This window comes from Hippopotamus amphibius, chromosome 16 (assembly GCF_030028045.1).
Source record: "Hippopotamus amphibius kiboko isolate mHipAmp2 chromosome 16, mHipAmp2.hap2, whole genome shotgun sequence".
Lineage (NCBI taxonomy): Eukaryota > Metazoa > Chordata > Mammalia > Artiodactyla > Hippopotamidae > Hippopotamus > Hippopotamus amphibius.
Window position 1 is genome coordinate 2,099,664 of NC_080201.1, and position 19,627 is coordinate 2,119,290.

Here is a 19,627-nt window from a genome sequence, read left to right on the forward strand (position 1 = left end):
TGATTTAAAAACTCGAAAGATTTGCTTGGATCCACATCTGTTTGCACGTCTCTGTTACAAGCCTTCGTGAAGGGTCTCTTCACAAGGCCCTCCTCCTCCTCATGCCCTTTCCTGCAATTATTGACTGTAAAGTGAAGACCAGCTGGCTCTACAACGAAGTCCTGTCCTCTGTCTCTTCTCGTAGTGCTGCACCGATACAGACACATTCTGGGATTGTGGCAGCCAGATATCGGGCCGTACGGAGGACTGCTGAATGTAGTGGTAAGTCTGAGGCCGTCAGGCCTGGATTCTCCAGCCAGAGGGGCAGGCTAGTGGTTCCTGCATGACAGAGTAGTCACAAAGACTCATCAGGCCAGATGTGTTTTTCTTCTTTTTTAAGTAAATTAATTAATTAATTAATTAATTAATTTATTGGCTGTGTCGGGTCTTCGTTGCTGCAGACAGGCTTTCTCTAGTTGCAGAGAGCGGGGGCTGCTCTTCCTTGCGGTGCATGGACTTCTCTTGTTGCAGAGCACGGGCTCTAGGCACATGGGCTCAGTGGTTGTGGCTCGCGAGCTCTAGAGTGCAGGCTCAGTAGTTGTGGCGCACAGGCTTAGTTGCTCCGCGGCATGTGGGATCCTCCCAAACCACGGCTCGAACCCGTGTCCCCTGCAGGCAGATTCTCAACCACTGCACCACCAGGGAAGTCCCCAGGCCAGATGTTATTTTCTAAATGAGCAGAGGTTCGTTTTAAGTAGCTCTTGGCCTCTGCTACATCTGTGGACTTCATGATGGTGGGATGCCTTCCCGGGTCCCTGCCTCCTGGACACCGAGGGCCATTGGCCTTCACACCCCAGGACACTCCAGTGTTGGGTTGTGCACTGGTTTGTTGCCCTAAATCAGGGGTCTGAGGCTAAAAGAAAAGGAGGCTGCGTGGGGCCCTCGGAGGCTGGACAGAAAGCCTGTGCTGGCCCTGCTCCAGGGGACCGAGTGGCACAGGCTTGGTGTCATGGCAGGTGTCCGTCCCTTCTCTTCAGGCTTGCCCCCTGAGGTCTTCAAGCAGCATTTTAACTTTATTCAGTCTTTATAGCTGATCTCAGCAGGAGGGGCTGTTTGATACAAGCTCCTTGGTTGTAGCCAGGAGAAAAGTCTTCCGGTTTTAATATTTATATGCTTCTTGGTCACTTGCCTGACTTATTTCGAAGAATAAGCTGCTCATTTTTTGGTCTGTTTGAAAAACTCAGATCTGACTTTTGGGTGTCGCTGATGCTGGTGTCTAGCAGGACGCAGCCCTCGTGGTGCTCTTGCCGGCGTGAGCGGTGCCTCTGGGACAGACCCCGGGACCTGGGGGGGCTGCTGCACTTTGCTGAGCTCTGGGCGGGGGCCTGGCCTCAGACGTTGCCGTAGCCGAGGATGCGGGGGAAACAAAGCCAGGTGCCCTATGGGCGGCGCTGCACACACGCTCTGCAGCCAGAAACGGAGTCCAGGGAACCCACCGCAGCTCATGTCATGGCTCGCGGGTCTGCCTCACGGTGGCCGCTGGGGCCCCCGGGGAGCCTGGCTGCTCTGGCGCTCTGTGTTCGGTTCACCAGGTGGGGTTTGGGCAGGGGTAAATATTGCTTCGTATTCTTTATAGTTCGGTGGAAATCGCTGTTAAGAAACTCGCTTTACATTTGTTACGTTTAATATCACTGAGGAAGCCTCGCTTTTAGAACATTCTCACAGGGGACAAGCCAGGCAGCTCCCCGCGTGGGCAGATTCTTTCCTTTCTTTTAGTCAGGGAGGGTGATCGTTGTTTTTCTTACTGGCAGTGAGTCATAGAGTTTAAAAAAAAAAAGGCTTCTGAAAGCAGGGGATAATTCGGGGAAAACAGAGCCCGGGACAGAGCACCGCCGACTGGCTCTCTTAGCGTCAAGTCCGCTCCTCCTCTGTGGCTGGAGCAGGAGCCGTGGGCCCAGGCTCCCCTGGGAAGGGAAGGCAGGTGCGACCGCTGGGGCCTCCCGGGGGGCTGAGCGGCCGCCCCCGACCGAGAACACGCGTGCCTGTGCTGAGTGCCAGTGCGGGAGTCTGCCCGCTCCTTGACCTGATCACCACTTTTATCCTTTACTGTTTTGGGCACACGCGAGGGCAGTGGAAATGGGCGCCCACGGACAGTCGGCTGCTGTGCGCCCGGTTCGTGGCGTCTGTCTCTGCCCCTTTCCTTTTTGGTGTTTTAAAGCAAATCCCGGGGCCGTGTCAGTTCACGTTTGTGCTTCCACGTGGGTCTCCGACGGTGTGGGTGTCTCCTGCGTCCCCACGCGTGCGAGGTCCCGACCGCACCTCACGGCAGTGGCGGTGGTTCCTGGATCCCCTGAGACCCAGTCTGTGCCTGAGGCTCCCCGGCCGTCTCTGAGCTGCCCGTAGCAGCTGGCTTGTTCCCTTCGGGGCCTGAAGCAGGCCCTCGCGCCGCATTGTGCATCCACCCCTCCGAGTCTCTCCTGTGGAAAACAGCACCCCCCCCCCACCCCGTTTCCCTCTGGTCAGTCGCCCCACTGGGCGTCGCACTTTCTGGATCATTCCTGCTTCTTTCTCGTGTCTCTTAGTTTGTTTTCCCGGCGCCCCCACTCCCACTCCAGAGCTGGGAGCTCTCTCTCAATGGCTTGCTTGGATTCAGATCTAACCACTGTATTTTCTATTAAAGAATCAGTTTTTAAGCTTTACTTGGGTATAATTGACAAAATTGTACGATATATAAAGTGTACATTGTGGGGATTTGATGTACAAGTACATCGTGGAAGGATTCTTCCATCTGGTTAATCAGCGCACCCATCACCTCGCACTGGTATCCCTTTCTGAGGGGTGGGGAGAACACTGCTCTATTTCTTAGCAGATTTCAATGATATAAGAGCGTTATCCACTTTAGTCACCATGTTTCACGTTGGATAAACTACTTTTCAAGTAACTCGCTCCGGTGGGTGGGGCCGTGCTCATCCTGCTGTGCTCGGTGGGGCCCGAGGTCCCTGGGGGACCCGTGTGTGGAGACGGGGGTGGTCCTCGTGGTGAGCGGGGGAGGGGATGCTGTGCCTCCGCATCCGCCTCAGCCTCGTGTGGACCTGCGTGCAGGTGGACGGCTTGTTCATCATTGGCTGGATGTACCTACCCCCCCACGACCCTCACGTGGACGACCCGATGCGGTTCAAGCCCTTGTTCCGAATCCACCTGATGGAGAGGAAGTCGGCCACGGTGGAGTGCATGTACGGCCACAGAGGGCCCCACAACGGCCACATCCAGGTGAGTGCACGGGGCTGCGTGCGCAGGTGAGGAGCTGGGTCTCCTCGCGTCTCCCCTGGCCCAGTGCCAGCTGTTTGCCAGGGTCCTCCGGCTGCACGCTGCACCCACACTGCTCGGTGGGCCGGGCCGGGCCCAGGCCTTCTTGCACTGTTTATGCTGCTGTAACTCCTCAGAGACTCACTCGCTGGCGCCTCCCCCGATCCTGCCTGCAGTTCGAACCATCTGTCCTTCCAAGTATGATCCCTCACTGTTCCTTTTCCTCCTTTTTGCAAGGCCATCAGCTTGGAATAAGGCATTCTGCCCTCAGATGTGGGCCTGGCAGATGGCCACCTGAGAGCAAGCGTGCTCTCTGTCTCAGCAGGAGAGTGCCCGCCCTTCGTGCTGCTCTAGGGCGCCCCCTGGGAAAGGCAATACCCCCCCCCCCCCCCCCCCAGCAAAAGGAAGCGTGTGCTCAGGGGGTTCTGAGCTCCCTTTTTGGACCAGCCACAATCTGGTGGCCTCGTGGGCTCCTGTAGATGCGTGGGGTGCCTGGGTACAGAAGGGGCTGGTGCACACCTGCTCGGTGGCGGGGGGGCTGACTCGTTACCCTCTCTCCTTGTTGTGGACACTCAAGATCGTGAAGAAGGATGAGTTCTCCACCAAGTGCAACCAGACGGACCACCACAGGATGTCTGGCGGGAGGCAGGAGGTGAGGCGGACCCTTCTGTCCTGTGGGGCAGCTGAGAGGGTGGGCGGTTTGATGGGAGGACCGCCTCCCAGGCTCAGCCTCATGTTGTGGATGCGTGTGCTAGGCCCACATTCTGACTCCCTGCCACCCCCAGGATGAATGGACTGAGTAGAAATAGCTCTCTAACCGGTTCTCCGTCACCCATTTGACAAGAGGCCCGTGGGCTGTGGGGTCTCCTCTTGGACATGAGTCACAGGGGGACCAGAGGGCTTTATTGGCGTGAACCCCATGGTGGAGGTTCCCGGGGCCACGTGGTGAGCGAGGCTGCATGAGTGTCTTTGGGTTTCCTTTCTGCATGAGTAATCTCACATCGCCTTTGAGTTTTAGTCACACCACCATTTCAAAACATTCTTAGGAAAAACTCAGACTTTTAAGTCCAGGATGCTCCTTGCAGCTTGTATTTGTTTATTGAGGTACATCTCCACGTTTCTGAGCCTGCTGGGTCCCCGGTAGCCAGGGGTCTGCTGGCTACCGGGGACCCAGACGGAGAGCACACACGTGCTGCTTGGAATCCTTTGGGGGTAGACGAGGCCCCCACTTTCCCAGATGTGTGGCTTGTGAAGAGGACGGTGACGGCATGCTTTCCTCACTCATCACACTGTCATCCGTGGTCTCACATTCAACCACACACACATCGGTTTGGCTGCTCTAGTCCACGTTTAAACAAAACATGTCGACAGCGTATTTTCCAAGACTAGAAACTCCTCAGCTGTTGAAACCTTAAAAAGGCCTTGTAATGGATTTCTGGAAATACATACTCTGGGATCAGAGAAAGTTCCTGTGAGCCAGCTCCCGTGTGTGGTCTCGCTCGTTTGGAGACGGATTGGTATTGTTTTTCATTATGAAAGTAATAACATGCTCCTTGTGGAAACTAGGAAAACAACTAGAAGTTAAGGTGAGAATAAAGGCTTTGTTGGAATCCTGACTTTAGTGGTTCATTTGTGTTTCTCTTGTGTCTGAGGCTAGATTAGTGTCCTGTGTTGCCTTTTCTGTGAAAATCTGCGCTCACATCCTTTGCCTGGTTCTGTTTGGTGTTGGTGTGTTTCTAATTGATTTGTAGGAGCTTTCGTCCTGTGAGGAAGCGAGCCCTTCAAGATATGAGTTGCAAATGTTTTTTCCTCATTCATTTTCTTGTCTTTCGGTTTGATAATGAGGTATGTTTTCGCCTATGGAATTTATTTTTTAATTTTTATATTGTCAGATGTATCTGTCTTTTTTTTTTTTTCTCTTTTTCTGCACTGTGTGGCTTGTGGGATTTTAGTTCACTGACCAGGGATCAAACCCGGGCCCTCGGCAGTGAAAGCGCTGAGCCCTGACCACTAGACAGCCAGGGAAGTCGCCTTCCTTAATAGCTTTTTAGTTTGATGTCATCTTAAAATCCTTTCCCCACTTTGAAATTATATTTACAGATGAGCTCGTGTTTTTTAATTTCATGTGTTTATTTCCCACGTTTATCGCTGGTTCTCTGGATTTATTCTGTAGCGTGCGCTTCAGCCTGCCTGGGCTTTTGTGCAGGTGCCCCTCAGTCACCCCAGCACTGAGTGGTCCAGATTTTCCCTACGATTGGAGATGCCATCTCTGTCCTGTGCTGCCATTTGAATTTGGTTTTCTTCAGGCAGATCTTGAACGTTTGTTGAAAAGCATTTGGTCTTTTGTTGCTGTTGTAAATGGACCTTGGCTCTTGGGCCTTCCAGCTGGTGATTTTATATATAAAAGCTCTTGCATGTTAATTTTGTACCCACCCGTCCTTATTGAATTCTCTTTCATTTATGAGCATCTTTGAGTTGATTACTCTACGTTTTCCAGGATAATACTGATTATCTGCAAATAAGAACATTTACTTCTTCCTTAACCGCTTGTGGTGAGGACAACACCCTTGTCCAGTGGTGAGTGTGGTTCACGTGGTCCTGTCATGAGACAGCAAGGTGGCCTTGGGGTCAAGATATACATTATTATGTTAGGGATGGAGCTGTTTATTCATGTTTTATGAGGAGGGATTTTGTTTGTTTTAACTGAGAATAGATGTTGAATTTACCAATTTTTTTGAGCATCTATGGAAACCATCAGGGGATTTTTTTCCCTCCTTAATCTAGTAATGTGATGACTTACGTTAATAGATTTCTAACCATTTTGAAGTCTTGAGAAGAGATCATCATGGGGTACAGTTCTCTCTGCTCCTGGTTGCTATTTGATTTGTTTTATTTAGGATTTCTCATTGACAAACAGACTTGGTCTAATATTTTTTGTGCTATCTTTGTCTGGCTTTAGGAGCAGTCTTTCGTTGGCTTCTGGAGCTGGGGGAGCCTTTTTTTCTCTCTAGGCCTTGGAATCATTTAATAGTGGACTTGGGACTCCTGGCGGGCCAGATGGGGAGGTGCTGTGTCTGTAGGCAGAGCAGGGGTGGGCTGCCTGAGGTGCCGAGGGATCTGTCCTAGAGTCACGGGGGCGGGGAGCTTGCCGTCTGGCCCACGGTCACTGTGTCCATCTCGGCTGACCAGGGTTCTGCTGGCTCTGTCTCTCCCCCTCCCTCCCTCTCCCCCTCCAAGTGGGGTTCTGGGGGACGGGTTCTCCTGTGCATTCCTGTGTCAGCCTGAAACGTCTTCAGCCTCTAGCTGAGTCTTTCAGATCCAGAGTGTGGCTTCAGGCTCCAGGGAGAGAGGAGGAGCCGTGCAGGGGGCGCTGCCGTGTGTCCTGACAGCTCAGAAGATGAGGTGAAAGGCTGCGCCCCCGGTTGCGGGCTGCTCTGGGCTCTGATGGTTGATAGTCACTTACAGTTCTGGGCCACAGGGGACTTCCCAGGTGCACTCCTGGTGGCCCAGGAGGGCAGGAGGGTGAACGGGCCATGCTTTTCACGGTCTCCAGGCAGAGGGCTGTCCTTGGCACTGTGGAGCCATGTGGAGGCCGTGCTGGCTCTGACTCCTTTGAAGCCCTGCTCAGGAAGGAGCCCGTGGGAGTCCCTCCCACCCCCGCTCTTCTCTTGGGCTCCGCCCTCATCAACGCCCAAGGCCAGCTCTGCGTAAACTGTGTCCCACAGCTTGCCAGCCCCGCCACTGCCTGCCCCAGACTCTAGTTCTGGGATTTCTGCCAGCTTTGTGCGCCTCCCAAGGCCACGTCCAGACTGTTCTGCGGCGGAATCCGGTCCCTCAGGACTGGGGTGTCGCGCTTGCTCCCTCCTGGGGGCCCTCCCTGTGCTCCTCAGACTGTAGCCACGTCCCCTGGGCCCTTGGGAGCAGCGCAGGCCCTCGCCCGCCTGGATGCCAGCAGTGCGCCTGCTGTCCGGCTCCCGCTGCAGACGCTGCCTGCCCTTCTTCCTGGGTGATGGCGAGGCTGGGCCCCATCTTCCCTCCCCACCCCCGCCTGTCCAGACCCTGCAGCCTGAGGCTTCCGGAGAGCGGGGGTTGCGCGGCTGTGAGGTAGAGCGGAGATGAGGACGTGAGGAGGGGGTGCCCCCGGCCGTGGGGAAAGGCTCTGACGCTGAATTCCCTCCGCTGCACGCAAGCTGCTTTCGCTTTCCTTTGTCTCATGTGCTTTCTCACCACATTCCTAGATGGTACCTTGTCATCATCACATACAAAAGCCTCAGAATCAGGACGGAAAAGAGCACTGACCCAGCCCCACCAGGAGCGGTCTCCGGGTCCGTTCTCCATCATCCCTTTATGTTTCCCTTGGCCTTTGTGACGTCATTGCAGTCTAACTGTCTGATTTGGTAGTTTTTTTTAGCTTAACTCTTATTCCAGAAACATTTCCCAGTCTCATGAGAATTCTCTACAAACTTGACTTTTAACACAGCGCTCCATCCGTTGTCTTACTGCGATGTAATGACCTAGGTGTGTGCCTGTTCTCCCGAGGTCGGACGTGGGGTCCGTGCTCAGGTGTCCCTGTTCCCCTCCTGACCACATGCCTGGGTGACTTACCCTCTGAGAGCCGCAGCCCTTGTCTGTAAAACGGGGCCACGAGGTTCCCTGTGGCCGCTGGTGACTTTGGAGGGTTGAGTAGGACACTGCAGGGGAAAGACTTAGCACCAGGCCTGGTCAGAGCACCGGGGAGACGCTGGCCGTCGTTACCGTGACTCTCAGCCTGAGCTCTGCAGACGTCCTGTGGTTTTTGGATCATGCAGAAATGGAATTGGGTGAAGGCCCTGAAGATATTCCTAACGTTCTCTTTCCACGCTGTCAGTTTGCTGGTCCCCGTTTACAGCCCACCGGGGCGCGTGAGCCCCCTGCCTCCCCCCACTCCTGGCCAGCCCTGGCGTCGGCCCTGGCGGAGATGAGACCGCTAAGCACGTGGCCTATGGTGAGCTTTAGTTCTGCCACCTGCTAGCTGGGTGGCCCTGGAAAGGTCTCTTGACTTTTCCAGGCCCCACACCTCTGTAGAACAGGGAAGGTGCCAGCACCCGGCTCCCAGGCCACCGCGCAGAGTGAGGCAGTGATGGCGCGGCATTGGCTGTGGTGAGCCCGGGGTCCACAGTGGCCTTACTCCTGTCTGATGTGTCCTAGACCCCTGTGTTGTTCCTTGTGGATACATATCTGGTGAGATAATTTCATAGTAAGCGCATTTGTTCTGAGTAACTGGGTCTGGTTTGTATTCCTAATGACTGACCTTCTCATGCAAAGTAAATAAGATTATGATGTCACAAGCCAGCCTCGTGGTATTTAGCTCAAGTCTGGCTGTGCACCACGGCAGCTCTGAAATCCTTGCTCACTGCCTTGACTGACTTCCATTTTTATCTGTTGTTTCTCTATTTGATTTTTTTTAAGCTCTTTATTGGAATATAATTGCTTTACACTCTTGTACCAGCTCATGAGGTACACCAAAGTGAATCAGCTGTATGTATACACATATCCCCATATCCCCTCCCTCCCGTGACTCCCTCCCGCTGTCCCCGTCCCGGCCCTCCAAGGCATCACCCATCATCGAGTTGATCTCCTTTTGTTATACAGCAGCTTCCCACTGGCTATCGATTTTACAGTTGGTAGTATATCTATGTCTACGCTACTCTCTCACTTTTTTAGGGCCTTTCCTCCATGAGTTCAGCCACTAAAGTGGAAGGGTTTGGTTTTGATGAAGTCTAATTTGTCTTGTCAGGTTTCTTCTTTTGTGGTGGTTGTTTTCTGTGTCTTTTTTTTTTTTTAAATAGTTGTGGTGCACAGGCTTAGTTGCTCTGCAGCATGTGGTATCTTCCTGGGGCAGGGATTGAACCCGTGTCCCTTGCGTTGGCAGGCAGATTCTTAACCACTGCACCACCTAGGAAGTTCCTCTGTGTCTTAAAAAACTTTGCTTACCCCCAAGTTGCCAAGAGAGTGTCTCTTTCTCTCTCTCTTTAAAAGTTTGGTGGCTTCACTTTACGTTTTGATCTGTGACCCATCTTGAGTTGTTCTTATGTGTGGTGTGAGGTGGGGATCAGGGCTTCTGTAAGTCCTGTGTCTTTTGAGGCTGTTGTAAATAGGATTTTTAAATTTTCATTTTCCAATTTTGTGCTGCTAGTGTATAAATATTCAGTTGATTTTATATATTGACCTTGTGGTTCTAATAGTTGTTTATTTCAGTCACTAGTAATTTCTCTTCTCTGCCAGAGTCTGGGGAGTAACATATTAAAGCAATTGACAGATCATAGCTTTTGTTTGTTTGTTTTTTTGTTTTTGTGACTTGCTTTTGCTTCTGTTTGTAGAGCTAATTCTAGATATTCATTAGAAACAGTGTGCTGAGTTAGGAACTCGGAGCTGTGGGTTAGTTATGTTACATGTATGGAATGAAACTTTTAAGCACTAAATATCCTTCACACTGCTTGATTCCATAATGAATTATTGGGCTTTGTGGATGAGGTGTTTATAAAAGCTTTCTTTTTACAAATACACTTACTGAACATAGCTATGAAGGCACATTTTATTTTATTTAAAAAACTTTTATTGAAGTATAGTTGATTTACAACATTGTGTTAGTTTCTGCTCTACAAATTGAATTGGTTATACATATCATATATCCACACTTTTAAAAATTCTTTTCCCATATAGGTCATTAGAGAGTGTTGAGTAGAGTTCCCTGTGCTGTGCAGTAGGTCCTTAGTAGTTATCTATTTTATATATAGTGTTATGTGTATGGCAATCCTAGTGAAGGCACATTTTAACAAGGAAAATCCATCCACCCACAGTCCCCACCCCGCCTGCCCCTGTCCTGTTCCTCATTGGCGGCTGCAGAAAGCAGTTCTGCTGACTTGGCCGGCTCTGGGGACTGCTGTGCCCGCTCCCCCAGAAACCCAAGAACCAGGCTCATTGTAGACACTGCCTGTCTGGCTGGCACAGAAGCGAGGCTCTCACAGCTGCCTCCCAGGCGCTCTCGACACAGGCTGTAGTCCCAGCCTCCCTGAAGGACCCCCATGGTCCCTGTGCTTCCTTCCCGTTGAAGTCAGGGAAAGTGAGGACCAGAGCCCCTGGCGCCACGCCTCAACAAGAAGGGAGGCCAGGAGCTGGGAGACCAGATGCACAGCAGCTCCCCTCCGCCCCGCCCAGCTTCCGTCTTCGTCCTGTGTACCCAGCCTCACAGTCTCTCCACACCCCCCTGTCATGGTGGTTTCTGTGACCTGTGTTCTCTTGGAAGGAATTCCGCACGTGGCTGAGGGAAGAATGGGGACGGACGCTGGAGGACATTTTCCACGAGCACATGCAGGAGCTCATCCTGATGAAGTTCATCTACACCAGTCAGTATGAGTAAGTGCAGCCCTCGCCAGGCGTGAGCGGTCTCTCTCCTGGTGGGTGCTGTGTGCACAGTCCCTGTCTCTGGGCACTATGAACACAGTCCCTCCCCCCTCCCCCCGCCCCTTCTGGGTGCTGGGAGCCGGGTGAGCCCCCGGCGCACCTCGGGGTCTGGTTTCTGTCTGTTTGACCATCATCACCACCAGCTGTGTGCTCTCATGGGCCTGGCCTGTGTGTTGGAGCCTGATGGTTGCTTCCCCATGTCCACCTGGAGGGCTCTCAGCCTCGCCGCTGCCGTGCCCTCTGCCCCTGGACCTGTCCTGTGACTCCTGTTTAGTCCCTTTGCAGTCTCAGGGGTCCCTACCCTCTTGACTGAGGTGCACACGTGGGCTGAGGGGAGCGTAACTGAGGAACGAGGGATGCCCCTGCTCCCCGCTGGCCTGGCAGGGATCTAACCCTGGCCACCCTGGGCAGCGTGGCCGGAGGTGCGTGAGCTCCGTACTCCCGCCCCTGCCCCACCGCAGCTCTGTCGGCGGTGCTCTCACACTGCCTGCTCCCCCCACAGCAACTGCCTGACCTACCGCCGCATCTACCTCCCGCCCAGCCACCCGGACGACCTCATCAGGCCTGGCCTCTTCAAGGGCACCTACGGCAGCCACGGCCTGGAGATTGTCATGCTCAGCTTCCACGGGAAGCGTGCCAGGGGCACGAAGATCACGGTGAGTCCAGGGGCTGCCCTGGCGGGCCCAGCACGCATGGACTCAGCCAGATCGGCATGGTGTAGTGTGACTCAGAGTGGGCACCAGGCCGTGGCACTGCTCCCCCAGGAAGCTGCTGTGAACATGGAGACTCAGGCCCACCTGGACCTGCTGACCCAGGGCCTGCCTTCCACAAGACCCCCTGGGATTCTGGGCGTTTCCATGGCAGCCATACCACACGGCGCTCAGCCCTGGCTGCACGCCAGTCCCTGGGGAGGTGGAGAGACCACTGATGCCGGGGCCCTGCCCCAGAGATTCTGATTTTGTGGGGTGGGCTGGGTGCGGGGCTCCGGGAGCTCCCCAGGTGACCTTGAGGTGCGGCCACGTTGCACACCCTCTGCATTGGCACGTGGGCCCCCTGGTCCATCCTGGCCTCAGCTGCCGGGGAGTGCACTGGAAGGGCTGCTGAGCTGAGTGGGGGTCCCCGACGACCGGCCCTTTGTCGCCTGCTTCAGGGGCTGCTGTTCACTTGCTCGCCTGTCATTGCGCGGCGTTTGGGGAGTTTGTGTGCAGGCCCAGAGCAGGCCTCTCCCCGGTTCTCACAGGGCACTGCTCACAGCTGCATTGGCCGGGCTCGCAATGGACGAGGGCCTGGGACCCGGCCGCGGGGCCTGGATGTTCTCGTGGGTTTGTGCTGGGGAGCTTTTGTGTTCCAGGCACAGTCTGGGCTGGCGTTTCAGGCTTGCCCCCTGCCTGACCAGAGTGGGAGGTCCGTGGACCTTTTCAGCCCTCGTCTCTTCAGCTGTCACGCGGGCTGGCTCCTACCCGAGGCCTTGGGTGCGGACGTGCCCGCGGGCCCTCCCAGGGTCACGCGTGGGTGTTGTCGTTCCCTGTCCTCAAAGGGAAGACCTCCTGCACTGAGTGCTGTTTTTTAAGGGCCTCTGAGACCTCTTGACTTGTACCAGGCTGCTGCCTAATAAGCAGGAAGGCCGGGTGCGCGCCCTCGGCCGGAGGCGGGGCCGGGGCTGGAGGCCGCCGTCTCTGAGCCTGCTGACTGCCACCCGCTGGCTCCGCAGGGTGACCCCAACATCCCTGCTGGGCAGCAGACAGTGGAGATCGACCTCAGGTACCGCATCCAGCTGCCCGACGTCGAGAGTCTCCGCGACTTCAACGAGCTCTCGCGCATTGTCCTGGAGGTGCGCGAGCAGGTGCGCCAGGAGCAGCAGCAGGAAGGCGGGCCCGAGGATGCCGAGGGCGTTGGCCAGCAGAGCCCCCAGCCCTGCGCGGAGCCGCCCGCCGAGCAGGCCAAGGGGCCTGGGGACGGAGGGGCCGCGGCCGCAGCTGAGTCGCCTGCCCAGTCGGGGCAGGGACAGCCGTTCGTGCTGCCGGTGGGCGTGAGCTCGAGGAACGAGGACTATCCCCGGACCTGCAGGATGTGGTGAGGCTGCGGGGCGGGCAGGATGGGGCTTCCGGGGCCCTGCTCGGCCAGCAGGGGGTTGCCTGGGGTGGGGCCGACCCCGCGTCGCGGACCCTGCACCAGTGGGGAAGCTCTGCCCACGCGGTCCACGTCCCAGCTCAGGCCGAGCAGACGGTGAGGCTCCTGTCCTTTCACGCCTTGCGGGGCCTCAGCTGCCACACATGGGGCCTCCTCCCCAATGCCTTTCGACACACAGCCTCTAACGTCAAAGGCAGACAGGTGCGATGTCGGGCAGCATTGAGAGCAGTCCACAGGGTCCCTCCCGGCGCCTCCTCCGGAAAGCCTGCTTGGAGGGGCCTGGACGACCCTGCAGGGAAGGCCTGTTCTGGGGACTCCACGGTCTCCTCATGTCTTCCCGTGGTTTCTGCCCGGCTCAGAAGGCCTCCCTGCAGAGGCTGTGGGCCCCGGTCTGGAACAGGGCCTGTCCCCTGCCGCCACCTCCTTGCGTGGTGTGCTGTCGCGTGGCCCTGCCGTGGCGGTGCATGCCCTGCCTCGGTCCCTGCACTCCAGGGCTGTTTCCGTTCAGTTAGGGAAAGAGAATGAGATGCAAGATTCAGGTCTTCAGTCGCACGGGCCACATTTCAAGTGCTCAGTAGCCACTTGTGTGCAGGTCTAGAACATTCCATCGTCGTAGAGAGTTCTCGTGGACAGTCACCTGGGGGTTCGTTCTGAGGAAGGAACCCGTCGGTCTCCAGGCAGCTATTACAGCCGCCGTGTCTCTGCCTTTGTCACGTTACGTGTGAAGGTTTCTTTCTTCACTTCCAGGCCAGTTGCCGCCTCTGTGCCTGCACTGGTCTCCTCGACGCCTCACGTGTGGGGGCGCACACCGAGCTCCCCAAACGGAATTTAGGCGTCTGCACGGACTTGATAGAAAAAATTCATTACGTTTTTTTTCACGTTAATACAGTTGTGATAAAAGAGGCAGAATTTGGGTTTTCCGGAGGGAGATGTACACATAATATTCCAGTGTAACTTCACCTGATGTGAATTTTTGAAAGTCATAAAGGAAAAAGGCTCTGTTATCCCTGGGAAACTTGACCACTTGCAGCATCTTACGGCCAGCTCCGAGCCTGTGGGCAGCGCCAGCCTGGAAGCTCTGGTGCAGCCCCCGGCTGTGTCACGGGACAGTCGTCCACTCGGTGCTGAATGCCAGGCTCAGCCGGGAGGGGTGCATGTGGTCTCTGGCCCTGCCGCAGTGCCTGCACTGCACGTCCCGTGTGTCTAAGCTTGTGGCCCGCCCCCACCCCACCGAAATCCTCTGGGCCACAGGCCCTCACATGCAGGGGTGCTGCCCCCTCCTGCCCAGCGGAACCTCAGCATGGTGGGTAGAGGTGGGGGGCCCAGGCACCATCCCACGCGCTGGGAGGTTCAGGCCGGCCCCTGACGCCTTGTCATCTGTCAGAAGCACCAAGTTCTTTGCAAGAAAGACATAGACATGGTACAGCCTGAGCCTTGAAACTTGGCTGTAATGGGTATTTGAAAGTTCTGCTTGTGGGTTCATGTCAGTTTGTGCGCCGATAAATCATTATTGATTACATTTGTGTTGTTCATACGTGGCCGTAACTACCCCAGGGACTGAGATTTCTGTGACCTGCTAGAGAGCAGCAGTCGGCGGGGTGAGCCCGACCACGTGGGGTGAACGCCAGCCTCCCTGAAGGCGCAGTTCTGTGCAGAGCTGCCGGCAGATGGTGGAAGTGGCGGCACCGGAGCATCCAGGGCCACGGGGTGATTGGCTGGGGCCGGCGGGCGCTGTGGAGGCCCGCTCACCCCCTGGCCCTGCGCTTTCCCTCTTGTCTTTGTTCAGCTTCTACGGCACAGGCCTCATCGCCGGCCACGGCTTCACCAGCCCCGAGCGCACGCCCGGCGTCTTTGTGCTGTTCGACGAGGATCGCTTCGGCTTCATCTGGCTGGAGCTGAAGTCCTTCAGCCTGTACAGCAGGGTCCAGGCTGCCTTCCGGAATGCGGACGCCCCGTCCCCACAGGCCTTCGAGGAGATGCTCAAGAACATCCAGTCGCTCACCTCCTGACGGCCGCTTCCCCGTGGTGGGCGGCTCCAGGCCGGAAGAGCAGCAGCATGGCTCAGAGCGCGGCCTCCGCCGAACACCCACCTCCCGCAGGAGCCTTCTCGGCGCGGCTGCCCCCAACGCTTTCCGTGGAGCGCGCCCCTCACGCCTGCATAGCTGCCAGTAGCGAGAGGGAAGCTGAGCATGTCTTAGACAAACGACAGAACCAGAACAAACTGACTTAGAGGATGGGCTGCAGGGCGTGTAGGTGACGGAACTGGAGAAACTGGCCGTTTTCTAGGGAAAACAAAATCCTCCTCCAGGGAAGTTCATGACGCAAGAGAGCCTGTTGCCTGCGGCTGACGGGAGGGTTCGTGGGTGAGGGGTGCGGGCTCCACCATCCCCTCTGCAGGAAGCGAGCTGGAGGGCCTTGGTGACTCTGACGCAGCCTGGGTGGGTGGGGGCACTGTGTGTGGAATAGGAGCTCCAGGGAGTCGGGGGCTTCAGGCTCTGAACCCACTTCTCTACCTACTCGCTTGGAGTTTGGACAAAGGCATTTCACCCTGATCTCCGTTTCCAAGTCGGTGACGTGCGGCCATTGATACAGGTCACTAGGGAACGCCCCCGCAGGCTTCCCAGCAGCTCAGGGGCCCTGCAAGCACCCCCCTGGCCCTGGTCTCCCCTGGGTCTTGTGCCTGCCCGGCCTCTCTCAGACGTTAGAACCTGCACCTTCACTGTGGCCTTTCCGACGAGCATTCACTTCGTGCACGCCCTGCCCCCGCCCCGTCCCCGCACGCGCTGGCGTGAGACCCTGAGCTGCAGCCGCTGGCCTCAGAACCAGGACAGGGCCCCCTCTGAGACGACCTGCATCTGTTCCTCCTGCGTGCTTTATGCAGGTGCCACTCTCGGAAGAGGTGAAGCATCCGAAGGGGTTGTGCCAAGTGGGTGTGATGCCCCTTTGCGGCGGGGAGGGCAGCTTTCTGGAAGCGTCGCTTGCACACAGGGAGGCGCACCTTGGAGACCAGGACCCTCCAGCATGCAGACCCTGGGCGCTGACCCTCCCTCTGGCGTGTTGGCCCCTGCATTTGGGGACCCCTGTGCGGTCTGAGCTTGGCGTCTCCGGAAGAACGGAGCCCCGCGTGGCCGTGCACAGACTTGCCGGAGTTCTAGTCAGCCCTCCCTCCAGGCCACAGAGCCGTCACGCCCCCGCCTAGCAGGGCATGTGGCTTCTGGGGGTGGACAGACTCTGTCGCTCCCCAGTTGCTCGTCCTTGTGGGGTCGACTGCGCTGAGCCCTCACACTGGAGGTGGGGGCCCCAGGGAAGGGGCCGCTTTGTGGCGCCTTCACGTAGAGACCAACCTGAGGCGCCCTGTGAGATGAGACCTGTGTTTCCTGATAGTGTTCTCCCTGACCAGCCCTCTTCTAAAATAGCAACCCCCCACTGCCCCGCTTCCGTACATTTGGCGACTTTGCTGCCCAGAATCACAGAAGCAACCAACTCTGGGCACGGCCCTGAAATGCAGACTGGGCCTCCCAGGAGGCCCCGTGGGGTCCGCCCTGGGCAGCCGCCGGGCACTATTGGCCAAGTCTCGTCAAAGGCACCGCGGCTCACCTCCCAGACCCTTCTAGCGGGACTTGCGGTTGGGTGGGGACGTGGTTCCACCTCCTGCATCTCTCACAGGACTGAGACTCAAAGCCCATCGCCCTCCTCCCTATCACAGCACAGCTGTTCTCTCGTGCCAAGTGTGGCCGTCCCCAACGGTGACAACTGGCCGCAAAGCCTTGAGGACAATGAAAATGGAGGACAGCTAGGTGCTAGGCTGTTCCTCTCTAGTTTTCACCACTGTTTAAATAAAATCAAGAAAATGCGTATTTTACCCAGAGCTAAGGGACCATCTCCATCTGAGGCCCCCAGGCTTGTAAAACGCACTCGGATTGAGGATGAGCGCTTCCGATTAAACCAACTGCAAACTGAATGACGTTCTGCCTCTGGTGTCTGGCCCGGCGCGTGCTTTCCACTAGCAGTGACTCAGGTAACCCTGCGCTGTTGGCTGCATTCACGTCGGCCTCTGTCTCTGATGTCAGACGGCCCCCAGGCCTGTGGGTGGCGTCCGCCCAGCTGGCAGCGGCCTGGGTGTCGCCAGGCGGGTCAGCAGCGGCGAAGGGCAAGGGCTTGTCGTCGGCACAGCCGGTGGTGCAGGTCTCCCAGTCCGACCTGTGCTCAGCCAGCTCCTGATTTCAGCAGGTGAGGTGTGGGGGCAGTGGCCGTTCTGTGTGCAAGCCTGGCATTGGCCGCTCCCCTTCCTGGTGGACGGTCAGCCAGCTCGGAGCGGGGGAGCTTCCAACATTAACTTGGAGGCGAGGATTCAAAAAGGCTGACGTCATGGTCTGAGGCCTAAAGGCAACCGGGCTTTTGATAGAGCAGGTTCCAGTGGGCACTCGAATGACCCAGGTTAGGGACAGGCTGTGTCCACATGGGGCTTGAATTGGGGGTGGGAGGCGGACCTCGGAGGGTCTTTGGATGTTTCCCATGGCTGACACCACCTTCACTGCGGCTTTGCTGCCGGGAGGTTGGGAAAGTCAGGTGTGGGGTAGGAGGAGCTCAGGCGCACCTCTGTGCCCAGGCGGACTCCACGCTCTGCTCGTCTATCAGGAATGATGTGTTTGGGGATTTTAAACACGGGTCACTGGGGATTCTTCACGTTGGGCCTGAATGTTTTTGGTGTGAGGCTGTGGCAAATGACCTTGTTTTTTGGCTGTGTGACGTGGGCGTGGCACTACCTGGATCTCTGCCCGCCCTGGGCTCCAGCCTCTAATGCTGAGTGTGAACAAGTTTGGGGGCATCGTGGTGGGAGGGTTTCAGGCTCCTTCCTTCCTGGGTCCAGACTGGAACCTCCCTTCTGCCTCTCCCGGGCCCCTCCTCTGGGACAGTCTAGCTCACCGTGGCTGGTGCTCACGGCCACAGCTGCCCTGCTCCTCCCCTCGCCCCCTCCTGCCCCAACACCTGCGTCCCTGCCCAACGTGGAGGGTGGGAGAGCGCACAGTGCTCTAACTAGCTACATCCCCGCTTCCTGCACAACAAGCACAGGGTGCAGTTGTCTAATAGGCTTTCTCACTGAGAACTCTGAGTTGTTCCCACACGGCCAGAGCCCTCCCTTAGCCAGCTGCCCTCTTGGCCTGCCACCTTCAGGGCTGGTTTTAGTTTGTGGGTTTCCCGGGTTTTCTCCCACTGCTGCTGTGAGGTCACTTTAGTGCCTGTGAGCTGAGCCAGAGAGGATCGGAAACCTGCTCAGCCTTTTGTCATTCAGGGAATCGCCCGAGGTCCTCATGACCACGGTGTCTTGAGGGTAGACTTGGAGCACCTGACTGTGACTCGAGTTCTTTTGGATACTTTCACGTTCTAACTTTTAAGAATGCTTATGGGAATGTTCTCACATAACCCTCACCTGCCTTGCGGATAAGATGCCCCAGTTCGTGGTCCATCCCAGTGTGAACATAGGCTAATGTCTCTGTCTTTACTTTTGGGAGAAGATCTGAAGTGTAGTTTGTTTGTTCTCACAACTATTGGGTTGGCCAGGAAGTTCATTTGGTTTTCTTCATAACAGCTTACGAAGAGGCCCGAATGAACTCTTTGGCCAACCCAATATTTAGAGAGAAGGCCGCAATACCGCCAGTTTGCCCGAGACTGTGAATGGGAACCATGTGGAGTGGTGCTGTGTCATTTACAACTCGGTGGCCTGCAGGCCAGCCTTCAGGAGGGGGTGAGCAAGGTGACCCGCAGTGACACCTGAGGCTTGGGCAGAAAGGCAGCCCCTCTTCTGGGTCCTTCCTGTGCTCGCAGGGAGACCAGCTGGAACACGTGAAGGGATCAGAAATGTTTGCTTTTTTAGCCTAATTCTACTTTGGTCGTTTGAGGTCATACAGCCTTCTTGAAGAAGAAAGACATTCATCCTGTTTGATCTTGAAACCCCACCCCCGAGCGATAAAGACGAGAGTTGAGATGGAAGGAGTTGTGGTCCCTCTCAGGCATCCGCTAGGGCTTGCCGGGTGGGTGGGTGGGGCTGGGGCGGGGCCAGGACCCGAGGAAGCGGCTGCAGAGGGCCTGTGCCCTCCCTGGTGACCAGGACGTGACAGCCATGCGGGGTTGTTTCTCCATAAAGCAGTTTTGAAAATCACATTGTGTGCTTCGTAATTTGTTTCTTTGGGGATGTGATTCTGATGGTGGCTGGAGCCCTAAGCAACACGGGCTGTGGATGTGGGCAGGGGACGGTCGGGGGAGGGGCTGCGGGTCAAGGGATGGGACTGGGGCGGGGCGGGGGACCTCCCCAGGGGCCTGTGCGTCTCACACCCGGTTTTGACAAAGTTTTGATTTTCCCAGTTGTGGGACGGAGCAGTGAGTGACCCGCGGGAACCCAGACAACGGTGGTCCCCCGCCTTTGACCCAGCGGACTTGCGTCCTCCCCAGCAAGGCGGCCCTGGGGGCGGGGCCGCAGTGGGTTTCTTAGTCTGAAGTCTCAGTAAGTTGCTGTTTCCGAGAACAGAAGGGCGGGATAGATAAGGCCAGGGCATGTGCTCAGCGGCTGGGCATACAGCTGAGGAGCTCATTTATGTATTATTTTAACCTGTTTACAAAAGTCATATTCTTGTGAGCAATTCAAATATTTAATGTAGAAAGTAAAGGTACCTCATGTTCCCATGCAGCTGGGCCTGGAGCCCTGAGAAGGGCTGGGGCTGGGTCCCCTCCTCCATCTGAGGTGTCGCTTCGCCCAGCATCCCCGAAGTCA

General features: G+C 56.4%; 1 protein-coding gene across 3 annotated transcripts in view; it reads left to right on the forward strand.

Annotated features, from left to right (window-relative positions):
- FBXO31 (F-box protein 31) overlaps positions 1–18,887 on the forward strand; it is a 40,461-nt gene extending 21,574 nt beyond the window's left edge. For 2 of the 3 annotated variants that reach the window (XM_057711681.1, XM_057711682.1), the window contains 7 exons: positions 185–261; positions 3,082–3,249; positions 3,863–3,937; positions 10,571–10,680; positions 11,231–11,384; positions 12,440–12,801; positions 14,645–15,000. In XM_057711681.1, coding sequence (XP_057567664.1) covers positions 185–261; positions 3,082–3,249; positions 3,863–3,937; positions 10,571–10,680; positions 11,231–11,384; positions 12,440–12,801; positions 14,645–14,867 — 1,169 coding nt within the window. In that variant the 3' untranslated portion in view covers positions 14,868–15,000. Of the gene's footprint in view, positions 1–184; positions 262–3,081; positions 3,250–3,862; positions 3,938–10,570; positions 10,681–11,230; positions 11,385–12,439; positions 12,802–14,644 lie in introns of all 3 variants that reach the window. The other variant, XM_057711683.1, reaches the window with a different exon arrangement.
- Positions 18,888–19,627: the final 740 nt, after the last annotated feature.